This window comes from Rhinopithecus bieti, unplaced genomic scaffold (assembly GCF_001698545.2).
Source record: "Rhinopithecus bieti isolate Rb0 unplaced genomic scaffold, ASM169854v2 scaffold_39746, whole genome shotgun sequence".
NCBI classification, from domain to species: domain Eukaryota; kingdom Metazoa; phylum Chordata; class Mammalia; order Primates; family Cercopithecidae; genus Rhinopithecus; species Rhinopithecus bieti.
In genome coordinates this window covers 2,598,741-2,616,896 of record NW_016816960.1, presented here as the reverse complement: position 1 = coordinate 2,616,896, position 18,156 = coordinate 2,598,741, and the positions used below count along the sequence as shown (strand labels likewise).

Below are 18,156 nucleotides of genomic sequence, written 5' to 3'. Positions count from 1 at the left end.
ACACACGCACACACGCACACACACACGCACACACACACACGCACACACACACACGCGCACACACACGCACACACACACACACACGACAAGGTAAACAAAAATCACCCAGAAATTTTGTTAGCAATTTGATGTCTTTTCCCCATTCCTTTCTCTGCATATTTTAAAGCAGTTGTTTTTAAATATCAAATCCATTTTATATAGCTTTGACTCTGACCTCTCCTCCTTCCACTTAATATATGATGCGATAAAATACAATTTTTCTTTGAAAATGCCGCTTAATGGCTGCGAAGAGCAACATTGAATGGATGCTCTATAATTTACTGAACCAATCCCCTTTATTTGAGGGCTTAGGAAGTTGCCAGTGTTTTGCTCTTATTAAATGATGGCGACCATCCCTCTACCTCTGTCAGAACTCTGACAATTTCTAGATACAATTCTAGAAACGAGACAACCGAGAAAAAAAAGTGTTTTAAAGGCTGAGACTTAAATCTCTCTTGCCATACTGCCATCCAAAAAGGTACTTGGGCTTCACAATGTTCTTGGCATGTGTAGAAGGTGTTCCCAGCTTTCCGCAACGCTAGGGGAGTGCGGTAAGAGCGCGTGGCTGGCTGGCTGTCCCCGGAGCATGCATGATGCTTCCGAGGAAACATTTAAGAAAAACAAAATAAAACAACAACAACAACAACAAAAAACCCAAAACAAAACATAGAATGATTTGCATTTCCTGCTTTCTATCGTTCCAAACTCAAACCAATCTGCTTCTAAAAACTAAAGAAATGGCTCAAGATCCTCTTAACCTGAGTTTCAAACCGTTGATTTAAGTTTCGGATCTGAAAGTTGTATAACGAGTTTCTGTTGAATAAGACAATTTCCTACTCACTTTTTACACCTAAACGTAAGGTTTACTCACTGACAAGTCAGACCATTGCCACTTCTCTCCAAGGAGGAGACAGCGTCCCCTGCGTTCTCAGAGCCGCAGCCTGGCCAACAAGGGTGAGGGTTGGGGGCTTGGCCGCCCCCGGGATGGGGCGAGGGGTTCCCGAGGGCTTGGGAGGGCGGCTTGGGAGAGAGCTCCGGCTCCGGAACGGGGTGTCCTGGGAACAAACACTCCCGGGTCTGTGACTTCGGACAAATCACGCTCGCTCTCCCAGCCTCAGTGTGCCGTTCTGTAACTTGGGTCCAACCCCGGCGCTCGCGGACCGAACGCCCCTCGGCACGGAAAGCGCCCGCGGAGACGCGCTCAGAGCGGGGCTGGGGCCGGGGCGCGGTGGGCACTCACCTCCGCCGTACATCTGGCACAGGTAGGGGAAGCGCCACACGTTGCCCAGACCCACAGCGTACGAGATGCAGGCGAACACGAACTGCAGCGGGTTGGCCCACAGCGGCCGCGCTTTCTCCATGGCACCGGCCTCGGCGCGCTCGGCTCCGGCTCGGGGGTCCGGCACGGCGGTCTCCGTGCGCGGTCGCCAGGCGCGCCGTCCCGCCCCGGCTCGGCTTGGGGGTGGCCCCGCGCCTCCGCCGCCCCGCCGAAGCAGCTAGCCGGTTTTTAAATTGCCAATCTCATTAACGGCGCGCCCGTCCGAGAGGCGAGGCTGGTAAATGGATGACGGCGAGCCCCACCCCGCCCGACCGCCGCGGCCGAGAAGGCACCCGAGATTACAGAGGGCAGGGCGGCGTAACCCGGAGTCCTCCGGCTCGGCGGGGCCTTTCCTCAGGCTGCGGAACTCCTAGGAGTGGGCGCTTTCCCTCAGCCACTCACCTGTCATTTATCAAGCGCCTACTGTGTGCCAGGCATTGTCTGAGGACACGGCTGTGAACCACATCCCAGCTCCCTCTTGGAGCTGACATTCTGGTAGAGGGAAACACTTGAATTGGACTGCATGAAATGCCCCATTTTCAACCATTTTTTTAATTTATAGAAAGGACAATGTCATATGGTTCAACCTAGCCCACATATAAGACTGAGAGACGCGAGGAAGACACCTAAGGCAAAGTAAAGGGGTAAGCAGTTCCGGGGGGTGGTCAGGGATGGTTAGGGAGGGCTTCTCAGAGGAGAGGACATAACATTTGCCAGGGAACAGAAAGCAGTGAGGGACCTTCCTGGCAGTCCCGTTCTTTCCATCCACCCAACAGCTTGGCCCTGCATGCCTACTGGGTCCGGGGACGGAATCAGGTTTTGAACTGTTATGGGGGAGTCTACTGCTCAGGCCAGCCTAGGGGTCAGAAATTTTGATTTATTAGGCCAGGGTAGGGAACTAAGAAATCTCGTGTTTCTGCCAGTCTTACAATGTGATTTGACTGAGGGTAGTCACTAGACAAGACAGAGCTTGGTGCTTTGCAGTAATGTGGGATCTGGGTTTGTATCCCAACTCTGCTACTGACTTAGCTGTGTGACCTTGGACAAGGCACTTGACTTCTCTCAGGCCTGTGTACTCCTCTGTAATGCCAACAGACATCTTCTCCTCTCTCCTGCCCAGCAAGGAAGGGCTCATGTGAGGATTAATTGGGAACTTAGCTTACTATCTGGCACAGAGTAAGTTCTCAATAAAGAGGCCATTATCAAGTCTCCAGCAAATGAGTGAATGGGTAACACATTAATACTAATGCCATGCTTTCCACAGTGCCTGGTACATTGTAAGAGATAACAAAATGCTAAATGATAATAATAAAATTTAAAAGAGATGGAAGGCAGAGTTGCTAGTGAAAATCTTACTTGAAGCCAAAATGAAATCAGTGTTCTAGGACAGCTCCTCTTTGGGCTTTCCCTGGAGTTCCTCCTGCCTGTCTGGTCCCAGAGGAGAAGAGTGGGCAGGGTGAGGGAGGTGGAGGCTTCCTCAGACATATTACCTGTCCTGGAACCTCCTACTTCGAAAAAGCAAAGCAGAAAAAAAAAAAGCAGCACAGCAGGAGAAACTATTTTAATTTTTTAAACTTCAGATTCTAGATAAATGTTTTTCCTAGCCATTGCCTCCTCCCCAAAGGAACCTACCATCCTGGTGTCTAACCCCATGGGTTAGTTTTGACTTTGATGAAGATGGAATTAAATGAGATGTATTTTTTTTTGTGCCTAGCTTCATTTGCTTACTGTTGTTTGTGGGGTTCATTCATGTTCTAATGTGTTGTGTAGCTGTGGGTCATTCTCTCTCACTGCAGTATAGTTGTCGGTGGTGTGAATATGCTCCAATCCACTACTGAAGGATGTCTGTGTTGTCTCCAGTTTGAGGCTGTCATGAATAGAGCTGTGATGTACATTCTAGTGCACAGTCTTCCGTAGATGAATGCACTCACTGCTGGGAACTTCCTGACCTTAGGTGTGTTTGGCTTTAGCAGATATTGCCAAACTGTTTTCCAGAGTGGTAGTACCAGCTTATGCTCCCTTTGCATCCTAATACTTGTCCTTCTGTTTTTAAAGGTCTGTACAGTCTTATAGTGATAGTTCATTGTGCCTTTTATTTATTTATTTTTGAGTCTCGCTCTGTTGCCCAGGCTGTAGTGCAACAGCGCAATCTCGGCTGACTACAAGTGCCACCTCTGGGCTTCACGCCATTCTCCTGCCTCAGCCTCCCAAGTAGCTAGGACTACAGGCACTCGCCACCACGCCCGACTAATTTTGTTTTTGTGTTTTAAGTAGAGATGGGGTTTCACCATGTTAGCCAGGATGGTCTCAATCTCCTGACCTCGTGATCTGCCCATATCAGCCTCCCAAAGTGCTGGGATTACAGGCGTGAGCCACCATGCCTGGCCCATTGTGCCTTATTTTAACTTCTCTGATGACCAGTAAAGGCTGCATACCATTCCATAGGCTAATTGGACCATCTAGGTATCTTTTTTCATGAAGTGCCTTTTCAAATTTTTTGTCCGTTTTTAATTGGGTTGTCTGATTTTTTTCCTACCAATTTGTAGTTCTTTATATATTCTGGATATGTGTCCTATGTCAGTTTAGTGTATTACAAATTGCTTTTCTCAGTCTGTGTTGCCTTTCATTCTGTCAGCGGTGTCTTCTAATGAAGAGATATTTTTAACTTTAACAAAGTCCAATTTCCCAATCTTTTCCTTTAGTGTCCTCCTTTAGTGATTTTTCTTATGTCCTGTTTAAGAAAGCACTCCTTTATCAACTCCAAGGCTGTGAAGATATTCCTGAGAATATATAAGACTCAGGCAAAATGAGTCTCAGCCATCCATAGATAGGGCTACCCGCCCTCCCCCTACAAAGGACTCTTCACAGCAATGGCAGCATCTGGAGTGCCAGCATTTGCTTATGCTTGTTCCCTGGGCTCCAATTCCACGGGGCTGCCTTTTTAATGTTGTTTTGTATTGTTTAGACAGAAGGCTTGTTGCTGCCTCTAGCTGTCTACTTGCATGTTCTTGTTCTCCTATGTGAGTTATTCCTAGAGGGTACCTGGCTATGCAGTGACCTTCAGGAACTGGGCACTTTGGAGAGATGCCTCACCTGGACCACGAGGCTGCTGGGACCTTGTTGGTTTGGTGGAGGCAAGGCCTCTCTTTAATTCCCCACCCCTGAGATCAGGCCAGCATCTCCTTCCATTCATACTGCTATACTCCCTGGGAGCCCATCCAGTGTGTGAGGCCTTGTGTGGCAGCTTTGGGCAGCACGAAGAATCACCCAGATAACCCTAAAGAGCAGTAAGGAAATGCAATGGGGCAGATGCTCAGGGTTCCTGGTAAGGTGTCCATGACTTTCTGAAGCCCATGTGACAGCTCTAATCTGACAAGGCCAGTTGTGCTGCTGGAACTCCTAGAGTGGAGAGAACAGGCCTGGAAGGGTTGGGGGGCTTCCGCAGAGAGCCAGCACGACAGAGGGTGGAGAGGAGTGGTAGGCTGGCAGGTGTGTAACCACTGGCTCTCTGCAGAAAAAGCTCTGATTTGTCGCATTTGCCAATTTCTGTGGTGTAAACATTCTTACTATAACCTTTTTTTTCTTTTTTTTTGACAGAGTCTTGTTGCGATGCCCAGGCTGGAGTGCAGTGGCACAATCTTTGCTCACTGCAACCTCCATTTCCCGTGTTCAAGCAATTTTCCTGCCTCGGCCCACTGAGTAGCTGAGATTACAGGTGCCCACCACCACGCCCAGCTAATTTTTGTATTTTTGGTAGAGATGGGCTTTCACCATGTTGACCAGCCTGGTCTTGAACTCCTGGCCTCACGTGATCCACCCGCCTTGGCCTCCCAAAGTGCTGGGACTACAGGCATGAGCCATCTCGCCTGGCCTTACTATGACTGATTCTAAGCTACCAAGGTGATGTCACTAAACGTGGAGACATGCGGTAGCACACCATTGTACTGAGTCTCCACTATCCAGATACAACGGGCATAGATAATAGTAGTCAATAATTAGGAAGTGCCAAGTTTTGCATATTTATTACCTCTGTTTAAAATAATGTATTCAATTGCTAGCTTATGTAGTTTAATTCTTAGTGGCCATGTTTAACAACCAGCCCACAGAATTCTAGAAAATTTACCAGTTGGTTCTCAAGAGTGTGTGGGAGCTGGCTGTGGCATTCCACAGGGGGATCGAGGCTAGGGAAATCACTTCTGTGTGGCAGGGACAAGGGGAGTGAGTTCAGCTCAGCAATGTCTGGTGCCCCATGGCAACGGGGTTTTCAGCTTAGCTGAGCCCCATTCTGAGTGCTCCTTGGGGCCTACACTGCTAGTATGCAAGACACGGCCTGTGGACCGGTCTCACTGTGCCCCATGTCAATCAGGACAGACTTACCTACAGGATAGAAGGCTAGCATGCCTTAGTTATCTGATTTCTGGAAGAGGTGGAGACACTGGGGAGGGCCCTGACTCAGTTGCATGGGTGTGGGCTACTGGGCCCATGCCAGGGTTCCTGATTACCCTGCCGACCATGAAGGTCATGCAGCTTTCAATAATTTGCTCATCCTAGTGATTCCATTGTTACTTAACCACCATCAGTGGCTCCCAGTCACCACAAGATAAAGTCCAAACTCCTTAGCCTGGTTTGTAAGGTTCTGAGGATTTTTTTAATTGGGCCCTGAGGAATTTGACCCTTGCATACCTAGGCTCCCGGAGAAGCTAAACTTTTCACTTTCCGGAAAATGCTGTGCATTTTTATACTTCTGGGACGTCTCTCAGCCAAAAGCACCTCTGCTTTCTCAACCCAGAAAAATCCTGTCCTTTCTCTTGACCCAGATGATTTATTACCTCTTTTTAAAACTTAAATTTTAACACATTAATTTTTTAGAGATGAGGTCTCACTATGTTGTCCACGCTGGTCTTGAAGTCCTGGGCTCAAGCAGTGCTCCAGCCTCAGCCTCTTAAAATGCTGTAATTACAGGCATGAGCCACTATGCTTGGCCTTTTACCCTTTTTAGGAAGCCCGAGAACCCCATCTGCAACTGGAATATATTGCTTGCTCTTCCCTGCCTACAGGCCCTGGGTACATACCTGACTTTTTTTTTTTTGCGATGGAGTTTTGCTCTTGTTGCCCAACCTGGAGTGCAATGGCGTGATCTCAGCTCACTGCAACCTCCGTCTTCTGGTTTCAAGCGATTCTCTGCCTAAGCCTCCTGAGTAGCTGGGATTACAGGTGTGCACCACCACACCCAGATAATTTTTGTATTTTTAGTAGAGATGGGGGTTTCACTGTGTTGGCCAGGCTGGTCTCAAACTTCTGACCTCATGATCCACCTGCCTCGGCCTCCCAAAGTGCTGGGATTACAGGTGCAAGCCACCGCGCCCGGCCTATAGCTGACTTGTAATGCCTGCCAGTGCTGTGCTGTCATGAAGAGTGCATCGTATGTGTCCCCTATGGACTGTGGCTCGCATCATGCCTTACTCATCCTTTTCTCCCTAGTGACTTTTACTGAGTACATGGTTGAATCTCAGTAAAAGTCAGCTGGTAAAGGAAAAACCTGCTGCAGATTCTGAGCACTTTAGTACAAGTTTATTTCTGTTGTTCATAGCTTCGGCAACAGTCAGATGTCTGCATTTCAGAACATTTCTTCAGCACATTCAAATTCTTGACTGTTCTCCCTGCTTCCCAAAGCACTTGCTGCTCACTATCCCTCAGGGAGCACAAAGACACACACAGTACAAATAGGAATGTAGAAGCCACCAGGAGGAGATTCTGCAAAGGAAATGCTGGGGCTGCTGTGGGGACTTGCCTAGCTCAGGTGGTGAAGGAGAACCTGTGTGTGCACGTGCACACATGTGTGCGTGTATGTATATGTATGTGGTGCCAAAGAGGTGGGAATGTCCCAACTTTTCCCTGAGCCCTGGAACTCTCTTGGCTGCAAGTGGAGCTTCTGGCCTCAGAGCCCCACTGTCTCAGAGCTGCCAAGCTCCTTGGAGCAGTGCTCCTTAAACATCAGTGAATCTCCTGGGGGTCTTGGTCCAATGCAGATCCTGGCTCAGTAGGTCTGGGACGGCACCTGTGATTCTGCATTTCCCACAAGCCCCCAAGGGATGGTGGTGCTGCTGGTCCAAGGCCCTCATTCCAAATCAGACCCATCAATACTCCCGTTCTCCAACCATGTTTGCCATTTTTGCCAATAGCCATATTTATCATGTTTGTGAACCATGTGGACTTTTATCATTTTTCTTTAAATTAATTCACTTTTCACTCTAAATACATTTAAAAATGAAATTTTACATCACTACCACATACATAAAGCTAGTGTTTTAAAATTCATTTAAGATAAATTGACGAAAATTAAAAGTTTACATGTCTGTGTCTGGTACTGCCTCAAAACACGTTAGGTACTCCCAGTGGCAGATGGCCCATATTGGGCACCACAGATCTTGCCCACAAACTGTGCCACAGAGCCCTAGAATTTCATGAATGTGCCTGTAGGATTGTGCCCAGGGCTTGGATGGGGTGGTGGGAATCCAACCAGAGTAGCCCCACCACCATATCTTGATATTCTATATTGTGTTTCTGTGTGGAATTTCATTTGACAAAAAACTTAAGGTCCAAAACGATCAGAAACCTGCTGCTGAGCCCATATGTTTGTTTTAGAGAAGCCCTGGAGTTTGCTGTCTGATACGGTAGCCACTAGCCACATATCTTTACTTAACTTTAATTAAAATGAAGTACAATTAAAAATTCAGTTCCTCAGTCACATTTCAAGAGCACAATAGCCACATGTGGTTAGTGGCTACTGTCAGGACAGCACTTATATGGAACATTTCCATCACTGCAGGAAGTTCCATTGGACAGTCCTGACTTAGGGAAGCTGGGAAAATAATTTGGTGATAATGCTTGCCACAGTCTCTTGCCTTCTGGGCCTGGACTGTGGACAGCTGCTTGGGATAAAGTAATGTCCCTCACACTGTCCCTTTGTTCTCAGAGAAGGAAAGATGGGAACTTCCTTCTCTTTTCTCCTCTGCCTCTCACAATGCTGACCAGGGGATCATCTCCTGGGAGGAGGCCAGCTGTACTGAAAGTGGCTCCATCCCTACAAGTTACTTCAGCTGCAAGATGGGAAACTTTAATACTATCTTTTGAACTCCAGTCCCTACCTCTCCTGCTGCCTTTCAGTCTCCTGGGCCCCGGAATGTGCTCTCTGACCCACTGGTCCCCTGTCTCTGGCCCTCCATTTTCCCAGTGCCTCCCTCCCTGGCCTGGCCTTCGTGGTTGGTCAAGTCCACGTATCTCCCTCTTACTCACCTTTGCCCTCTGTTCCTTTTGCTGTTTCTCAGCCCTGTGCCACCCAAACTTGAGGATTTCTGGGCTCCCCAGACTGCTGCTAGGGACTTCTGAAAAGTCTCACATAGCTATGACTGTATCTTCTGCAAGCATAGATTGTGAGGCCGAGGCAGGGCCTTCCTGTTGCTCACTTCTTTGTGATCCATGTCTGACTGTGGTTCTTTCTTGTGGTCCTGGGGCAGGGTTCCCAGATCTTCTCCATATGCTTCAAACTTTTCTTTCCATACTCCTCATCCCGCTGATGACGTAACAAAGGTCTTGGGAATCTCCCAGATGGCTAAGGGGACCATCCCCAGGCTGGGCCTCTACCTGAGATTCTCCCTCCTGTCCAGTCAGCTTGAGTGTGGGCTCTCACTCCCTCCTGGGCCTTTGGCATCCCTCCCAGCAGTCATCCCTCTCTCCCTGGCATTGCTGATGGCTTTTCTTTTCCTTTCCTTTCCCTTCCCTTCTTTCTCTCTCTCTCTTGCTATTTGCATAAAGACATTCTCAGGTTTCACTAGAAGCATCTTTAAAACCTTCTAGATCTGCTTACCATCAGCCTTTAGACAACTGTGTGGTCCACATTCCTTACCTCGGTTCCTCATCACACCCTTCATTCGTTCACCTCTTACAAGGTAGTAGTGTGGCACTCAGACCTAGATTATAACAAATCCACTCTGTCAAATATACCCAGAAACATGACCCCATCCTTTTATCCTTCTGCTATAATGGAGGGATTAAGGGAAGACCCTTCTTCCTGGCTAAGCCCCTTCCCATGCCAGGACTATGTGTGCCTTCAACTTCCTCTGTATCTTCACACACCCAGGCTGATATAGGTATATGGTAATTTCTAAATAAAGACTAGATGACTTAACTTAAGGAAATTAATATTGTTAGAGAATAGAGAAATTTGGAAAATGATGTTAATGAGTACTCAAAAGGATATTAACTATATTCAATTTTTTTCTTTTTTACTTTTCATAATGAAATACACATAGAGAAAATTACACATAAAAAAATCTATACCTCAACAGATTATCATCTCCCTGTGTCTTTCAGATCCCAACTTTCTCCCTGAAAAAGTGTCCACTATGCCGACAGTCCTTTCTTTGCTTTTTTGTGTGGTCTTACCACTTAAGCATGAATCCCTAAACGCTATACTTTAATTTTGTCTGTGTTTGAACTTCATATTGTGAAAAAATAGAGTGGCTATTCTTTGATGTCTACTTCTTCTGGCTTACATTATGTTTTCTTTGTTGTTGTTTCATCTAGGTTGATATTGCAGCTATAGTTTTTACTTGGCCAGTCTATTATATTTCTTATGGAACTACAAATTATTTAACCATTTTACTGTTGATAGATATTTGGATTATTTAGCTTTTGGATATTATGAAAAATGCTGCTTGGAACATTCTGGTACATGTGTTCTGGTACACATGTGTAGAAAGACTGAAACATAGTGTGTATGTATTTTAAACTTTGATAGATGATTCCAAAAGTGTTTCAATTCATTTATATGTATGTATTCATATAATACTGTTAGAGAATTCTAACTGCAATATATTCCTGCATAGTCTGATGAAAGCAAAAAAAAAAAAAAAAAGGAGAAAAGAGTTATTAAAATTCAGGACAAATATAAACCACAAAGTAAGACAGGAGAAATATCAGTTCAAATGTACCAGTAATTACAATAAATGTAAATGGATTCAATTGACCATATGAAAGACAGAGACTGTAATGACTGGAATAAAAAATTCACACATACAGTTACATGCTATTGACAAGAGATATACCAAACATATGCTCACAGCAACATTTACAGTAAAATGATGAAAATAGGAAAATGCTATCCAAAAGAAAGCCAAAAAAAAAAAAAAAAAAAAAAAACCAATAGTGATAGAAAGGACATCTATCACCAGAAAGTTATAACATTAAAAAAAATTACAGTTCATAAAATAGCTTCAAAAAACAAGAACAACAAATTGATTTCTTCGTGGATTACATGGATAAACTGACATATCTACCATCATGACAGAGATATCTGTACTCATCTCTCCATTTTTGATAGATAAAGCAGAAAACAAAAGAATAGGGAGTGAAAATTGATAATACAGATTATTAGAATAAGAACTAAAATGGAACTTCTAGAAATAGGAATAATATGAATTAAAAATTAAGTTGATGGATTTAAAAGTGGATGAGACACAGTTAAGGAGAGATTTGATGAACTCAAAGATATGTCAGAAAAAAATTACGTGGCACATTGCAGAGAGTTAAGATGCAAAAACCAAGAAAAAATTTAAGATATGTAAATAAGCTATGTAGGACAATAAAGTCTAATATATGCTTAGCTAGAATTCTAGAAGGAGAAGAGAGATGGGACAGAGAAACACTTAAAAGTACAACAGCTCAACATTTCCCACCACAGATTCACGAAGCCCAGTGAATCCCAGGTAGGATAAAAAAATGTAATGCCCATCAAGATGTCTCATGATCATGCTCCAGAACATCAGGGTGAGGCCCTTAACCCACATCAAGGGTCTCACTGCAGAGGAGTGTTTAACTGGTGGCATTTTGAAAAAGATTAAAAGGTAGAACTTAAATCTTGGACAGGTAAAATAGCATGTGACAGAAGAGTAAGAGCGGAAATGTTCTAAGGCGGTGAACAACTTCAGACTTTGTGAAAGTATGCAAAGCAAACATTTCAAGTTGTCCCCAGGTTTCTTTTAAAGCTTTCCAGATAGAAAGAATTCATACACTGCATTTGGTTGTCATGAATACAGTTGCTTTTAGGACAGTTTTCCCACCTTTTTATTTTCAAGACATTGACTTTCTAAAGAGACCAGGCTAATTGTTTGAATTGTATAATGTCTTACATTGAGGATTTGTCTGATTATTTCATTGTGGGGTCATTTAATATGGCCTTTTCACCCCGTAACTTGCAAAGCATGTGTTAATGTAGTCTTTATGTGGCACACGCATGCACGCACACACACACACACACACATACACAAACACACACATTATAACATCCTATAGGCACTTAGGCAATTAACTGTATTTATTATTAATGGAATTTTGAATTTAAAAAGTGTATAGGCTAGGTGCAGTGACTCACGCCTATCATCCCAGCACTTTGGGAGGGCGAGGTGGGAAGATCACTTGAGGCCAGGAATTTGAGACCAGCCTGGGCAACATAGTGAGACCCTCTCTTTGCAGAAAATAATTTTTAAAAAATTAGCTACGCATGGTGGTACACACCTGTAGTCCTAGCTACTTGGGAAGTGGGAGGATCACTTGAGCCCAGGAATTAGAGGCTGTAATGAGCTATGAATGTGTCACTGCACTTTAGCCTGGGTGACACAGTAAGACCTCATCAAATAAACAAACAAATAAATAATAAAATAAAAAGTGTACAACCTTCCTGAGTTTACATTCACCAAATGGGGCTTAGTGCTGACCTTCTTCACTGGGCTATTCCAAGCAATTTAGAATATTTGGCAAATATAACAAGAGGCAGAGAGCTTCCAGGATCAGGGGAACTGCTGGCCAGAGCTGAAGGCAAGGTGGCTGCACAGAACTGGCACTGGGTTGGCAGCTGCAGGCTACAGCTCCGTGTTGCTGTGGCTCTGTTTCTGGCCACACTTCTGTGAGACATGATAACAACTAATGGGACACAGATGACTTGAATGGCAGCCTTAAAAATAAAAGAAAATGAAAAGACATCTAAGACTTGAAAGCAAAGAAAGCCTAACTTAAAATAATGTAGGGAAATACTAAAATAAATGTTTGAACTTGTACTTCACCAGTATATACCGGTAAAAACTCAGGGCTTCCCGAACCTCTGAGTAAGGTTACAAAATGATTTTAATATTCTATGTCCTTTTGCCTGTATGCCTACATCCAAAGGACAACTGTGTCAACTGAGTACCCTGAGTGGATTTTCTGTGAATTGATGCCTATGTTGTCTGAAGTAACTAATTTGAGTAAACACCACAAAGTGGGAGTCCTTTCTAAAGGAACAAGAGGAATGGAACAAAGAAGCATTTTTCAGGTCAGAGAGAACAGATGCAGAAATGAGCTTGTTTAGAAAACATTGTGGCTTCTCACCACGACCACTCAGCTGATCCCCTGCATTAAGGAAGATTCAGCCACGTGCTATGAAAACAAGGGGCTCAGAGAGCAGTGAGGAATCCTTCCTTCCTTTTTGTTGGTCTTGGCTGAATTTATTCCTTCACCTCAAATATTTTTGCTGGGAACAAGCAATCAAGACCAACTAGAAGGCATAATCTGGTGGAGAAAAACAGATGGAGCACTGTGAAAATATTTTCAAGGGTCAGGGTACACCTGGGGCCATGCTGTCTCAATTAGTGACCCCCTAAGGAATTTCACTGTGTCCTGCTGCGCTGTTTTGTACTTGCTCTTTTCATTTCATAACAGGAGAAGCCCTGTGAATCTCACTCTGCCAGAAAACACACATGCTTTGTTTCACAAGCTTGGTGGTTCAAATTATATTTGATTTCTTTCCCCCCTCAATACTCCAAATGTGGCCTAGGGATGGGCAGCGTCGGCATTGCCAGGGCACTTGTGGGAAATGCAGACTCTCAGGCCCCTCCCAGACCTCTAGAATCAGAACCTAGTTTTAAAAAGCACCCCCAAGGGATTTGCAGGCAGGTTAATGTCTCAGGAGCACACAGGCTTTTAACCCTGGCTGCATATGAGGATCATCTATATGGAGCTTTAAAATACAGATGCATGAGACTCCCTGAAAAACCGAGCTTGGCAGAGGAGTCGCTTGAATGTTTGGCTTCTAGAAGCTTCCATGGTGGCTGATGTGGAATACCTTTCTCCAGAAGAGGAAGGTCCCTACCAACACTGCCCTGCCACTCATTAGCATTTCTAGATCTTCTCCTCTCTGGCTCCCCTCCAGTTTCCATATCCCCAATGTCCCTTGTTTAAGGTCCACCTCTGCCTGCTCTTTCCCACTGTTAAAATTTCTCTTCTAAAATATATTCAGAGTCAACAGGAAAAGGTCTTAAAGATAATTTGTCATAGATGCAACAACAATTTCTTCTCATGAACTTGAGGAGCCCAAACTCTTTTCCCTGCTTGCCATGGTGCTATATTGTCTGAAAATAGCTCAACTGCTTGGGAATGGTTTTGCAAAATTGATTCTCTACTGTATTACAGGGAATTAAGTGCTCCTAAAACTTCCCTTCTGACTTTGTTTCCATTTCCCAATATACGGCCTACTCAGAATGATGTGTTATCATTGTCTGCCACATTTTGTTTCATTTATGCTGTACTTTTTTTTGGGGGGGACGGAGTCTCGCTCTGTCACCCAGGCTGGAGTGCACTGTGTGATCTCAGTTCACTGCAACCTCCGCCTCCTGGGTTCAAGCAATTTTCTGGCCTCAGCCTCCTGAGTAGCTGGCATTACAAGCACATGCCATCACGACTGGCTATTTTTTTGTATTTTTCAGAAGAGACAGGGTTTCACCATGTTGGCCAGGCTCATCTCAAACTCCTGACCTCAGGTGATCCATCTGCCTCAGTCTCCCAAAGTGCTAGGATTACAGGAGTGAGCCACCGTGCCTGGCCTATGCCGTACTTTTTGTGTTATAATACAGCATATATGGCATAGAGCATACTATGGAAAATAAATACACGTATAAATAATAATTACAAGTGCTCTTGTAGCCATCACCCAGGTGGTTGGGACTTGGTATAGTGTGTGGCCAGTTTTCATAAATATTCTGTATTTGCACAAAGAGAAAAAAAATTGGATGCTGCAGTTTGTTTTATTTATTAGGCCAAATCTGCTATTGTATTGTTCCTATCTTCTATATCCTTATGATGATTTTGTGTCTGTGTGTTCCATCGATCACTGAGAGAAGTGTTAAAATCTTCCATTATGATTGTGGATTTGTCTATTTTCTTTTAATTGTGTCAATTTTTACTTTATAGACTCTGAAGCCATTAAGGACAAACTTTAAATTGTTGTATCTTCTTAGAGGGTTAAAATTTTAATCATATGGAGTGACTCTCTCTCTAGCAGTGTTAAATTCTCTATTTGGATAATTCAGATTATTGTGTGTTTTCTGCATGCACAATTATATCATCTGTGAATGTTTTTTTTTTTTTTTTTTTTTCCTGGCCTCATGCTTTGGTTTAGGCCTCCACCACTATATATGTCATTGCTCCAAAGTCTCCCTGTCATTGAAGCCTTAGTGATAGCCCTATGTAAAATATCAACTACCATCCCAACATTGTTTCTCTCTTTCCTTCTTCATTGTATCCCTTGGGCACTATTTGGCATGTTGGCATGTTATATGTGTTTCTTGTTTATCAAGCCCGATTTGCTCATTTATTTGAGAGAGTTATTGAGTCTATGTGCCAGACCCTGTTCTGGGTATGGGGGATGCAGCAATAAACAAGACAACCACAGATCTCAGCCCCCTTGAAGGATACATTCTGGTGGTGAGGCAGAAAAAAGTCAACACCATGCTTCTACTTCAGTGAGGCCTGTCTTGACCACCATATTTTAAGAAAAACATCCCTTCTCTTGATTTTACTTTCCTTTCTACCTACCTTATGCCCTCCCCCCCCTCCCCTTTTTTTTGCTTTGCTCTGCTTTATAGCCCAGCCCATCAAGAGATGTCGATGCTTACTTTTGTCTCCAAGTTTCTCTGGTTACTTCTCAGTCACTTCAGCTAGGCCCCTCAGCAGTCCAACGAAACTGTCTTGTCAAGGACACCAGTGACCCCCCACGTAGCTAAATCCAACAGTCAGCTGTCCTTTTCCTGGACCTGCCAGCTGCATGCCACCCAGGTAATGATTCCTTCCTGCTGATGTAATTTCCCCAGCCAGCATCCAGGGACACGCTCTCTTGGTCTTCCTTCCTCTCACTGGCTCCAGCTGTTCTATCTTTTTTGCTGATGTCTCCTATTCCCTGATTCCTTGGGGTTGGAGCACCCTAGGGCTTCTCACTGACACTCACCTCCTTGGTGTGCCTACCTCTTTAATGGTTTAAAAACCCTCTCTACCAATAACTCCCAATGTTATATCTCTAGTCCAGGCCACGCTTCAGAGGTCTAGACTTGTATGTCTGGTGCCTCCCAACATCCCCATTTGGGAGCCTGAGAGCCATTTCATGCTTGTCTAAAAGAGGATTTCTGGCCAGATGCAGTGGCTCACACCTGTAATTCCAGCACTTTGGGAGGACAAGGCAGGTGAATCACCTGAGGTCAGGAGTTCGAGACCAGCCTGGCCAACTTGACAAAACCCCAGTGCTACTAAAAATACAAAAATTAGCTGGGCATGGTGGCGGGCACCTGTAATCCCAGCTACTAGGGAGGTTGAGGCAGGATAATCACTTGAACCCAGGACGAGAAGGTTGCAGTGATCCAAAATCGTGCCACTACACTCCAGCCCAGGCGACAGAGCAAGACTCTTGTCTCCAAAAAAAAAAAAAAAAAAAAAAAAAAAAGGAATTTCTGACCTTTGCCCGCTTCCCTTCCCAAACCCAGCTCCTTATCTCTGTTGATACCAAGCCTAGCCTAGCAGTTGCTCAGCCCCAAACCCTTGAAGTCATCCGTGAGTCCCATCTCTCATCTCCTTTCAGTCTGTGCTGCTGATAGTCTATTAGTTTTCCCTTCAAAATATATCCAGAACTTAACTCTCTGACACTGCTGATGGGAGTGTAAATTGGAAACCTGGAAAATTTGGGGGGTGTGTCTGTTAATATTGAACATTCATATATGCTGTGATCCAGCAATGACACTCCTAGATGTACATACCTACATCAAAAGATCCACACTAGACGTTTATATTAGCATTCTTTGTATTAGCCAGACAAAGATAAAGACACAGACTAGCAAAACCCGAAATGTCCAGCAACAGTATAATGGATAAATTATGGAATATTGCCACTATATAGCAATGAGAACAAAAAAACAATTGCTACATGCAACAATAGGGATGACACTCACAAGCACAGTGTTGAAAGAAGCCGGACACAACAGAGTCTATGCTGTATGATTTCACGTACATAAAGTTCAAAAAGGAAGTCAGGAGAGTGGTTACCTTTGGAAGGGGATGGTGCCTGGGGGCCAGCACAGGAGGCCTCTAGGGGTGCAGATAACAAGTGATTCTTCATCTGGGTACCTTAGATAGTGTTTACTTTGTGCAAATTCTTTGAGCTGTAGACTTATGATTTGTGCACCTTGCGTATGTAAGTTTTACTTAAATTGAAAAAGAAATCCAGCTTCATCCACCCTTATCACTTTTTTTCTTTTTGATGGAGCTTTGCTCTTGTTGCCCAAGCTAGAGTGCAATGGCACCATCTTGGCTCACCACAACCTCCGCTTCCTGGGTTCAAGAGATTCTCCTGCCTCAGCCTCCCAAGTAGGTGGGATTACAGGCATGTGCCACCACGCCTGGCTAATTTTGCATTTTTAGTAGAGACAGGGTTTCACCATGTTGGTCAGGCTGGTCTCGAACTCCCGACCTCAGGTGATCAGCTCCCTGCTTGTCCTCCCAAAGTGCTGGGATTACAGGCATGAGCCACCATGCCTGGCTCACCCTTGTCACTTCTATATTTCTACCTCGGTCTAGGCCTCTACCATCTTTCACCTGGATGACTACTATTTTTTTTTTTGAGACGGAGTCTCGCTCTGTTGCCAGGCTGGAGTGCAGTGGCATGATCTCGGGTCACTGCAACCTCTGCCTCCCAGGTTCCAGCAATTCTCCTGTCTCAGCCTCCTGAGTATCTGGGACTACAGGTGTCCACCACCACACCCAGCTAATTTTTTATCTTTAGTAGAGACGGGGTTTCACCATGTTGGCCAGGATGGTCTCGATCTCTTGACCTCATGATCTGCCTGCCTGGGCCTTCCAAAGTGCTGGGATAACAGGCGTGAGCCACCACGCCCAACTGACTACTAATATATTCAGTCACCTCTTCACCCCTGCTCACAATCTAGCCCAAGGACAGTTTATTTTATTTTATTTTTTTTGACAGCGTCTCACTTTGTCACGCCGGCTGGAATGCAGTGGCATTATCACGGCTCACTGCAGCTTCCATCTCCCTGGCTCAAGCGATCCTCCCACCTCAGCCTCCTGAGTAGCTGGGACTACAGGCATGTACCACCTGGCTAATTTTTAAATTTTTTGTAGAGATGAGGTTTTGCCATCTTGCCTAGGCTGGTCTCAAACTGAACTCAAGTGATCTGCTCACCTGGGCCTCCCAAAGTGCTAGGATTACAGGTATGCACCACTGTACCTGGCCAACATTCTATTCTTAATGCAAACACAGAGTGGTCCTTTTTAAATAGTGTCAGGTTTTATCATTCCAAGGCTTACAACCCTGCAATGGCTTCTCATATCCTTTGCTCAGTGTCTCCTCAATGAGGTCTATCCTGACCACCCTGCTGAAGCTGCATCCAGCATCCCTCCAGCACTCTTGATCCTCCTTGTTCTACTCT

General features: G+C 44.8%; 1 protein-coding gene across 3 annotated transcripts in view; it reads right to left on the bottom strand.

Annotated features, from left to right (window-relative positions):
* SLC6A20 (solute carrier family 6 member 20) overlaps positions 1-1,517 on the bottom strand; it is a 39,822-nt gene extending 38,305 nt beyond the window's left edge. For 2 of the 3 annotated variants that reach the window (XM_017855770.1, XM_017855771.1), the window contains exon 1: positions 1,280-1,517. In XM_017855770.1, coding sequence (XP_017711259.1) covers positions 1,280-1,400 — 121 coding nt within the window. In that variant the 5' untranslated portion in view covers positions 1,401-1,517. Of the gene's footprint in view, positions 1-910; positions 1,247-1,279 lie in introns of those variants that run through there. The other variant, XM_017855772.1, reaches the window with a different exon arrangement.
* Between the last annotated feature and the right edge of the window lie 16,639 nt (positions 1,518-18,156).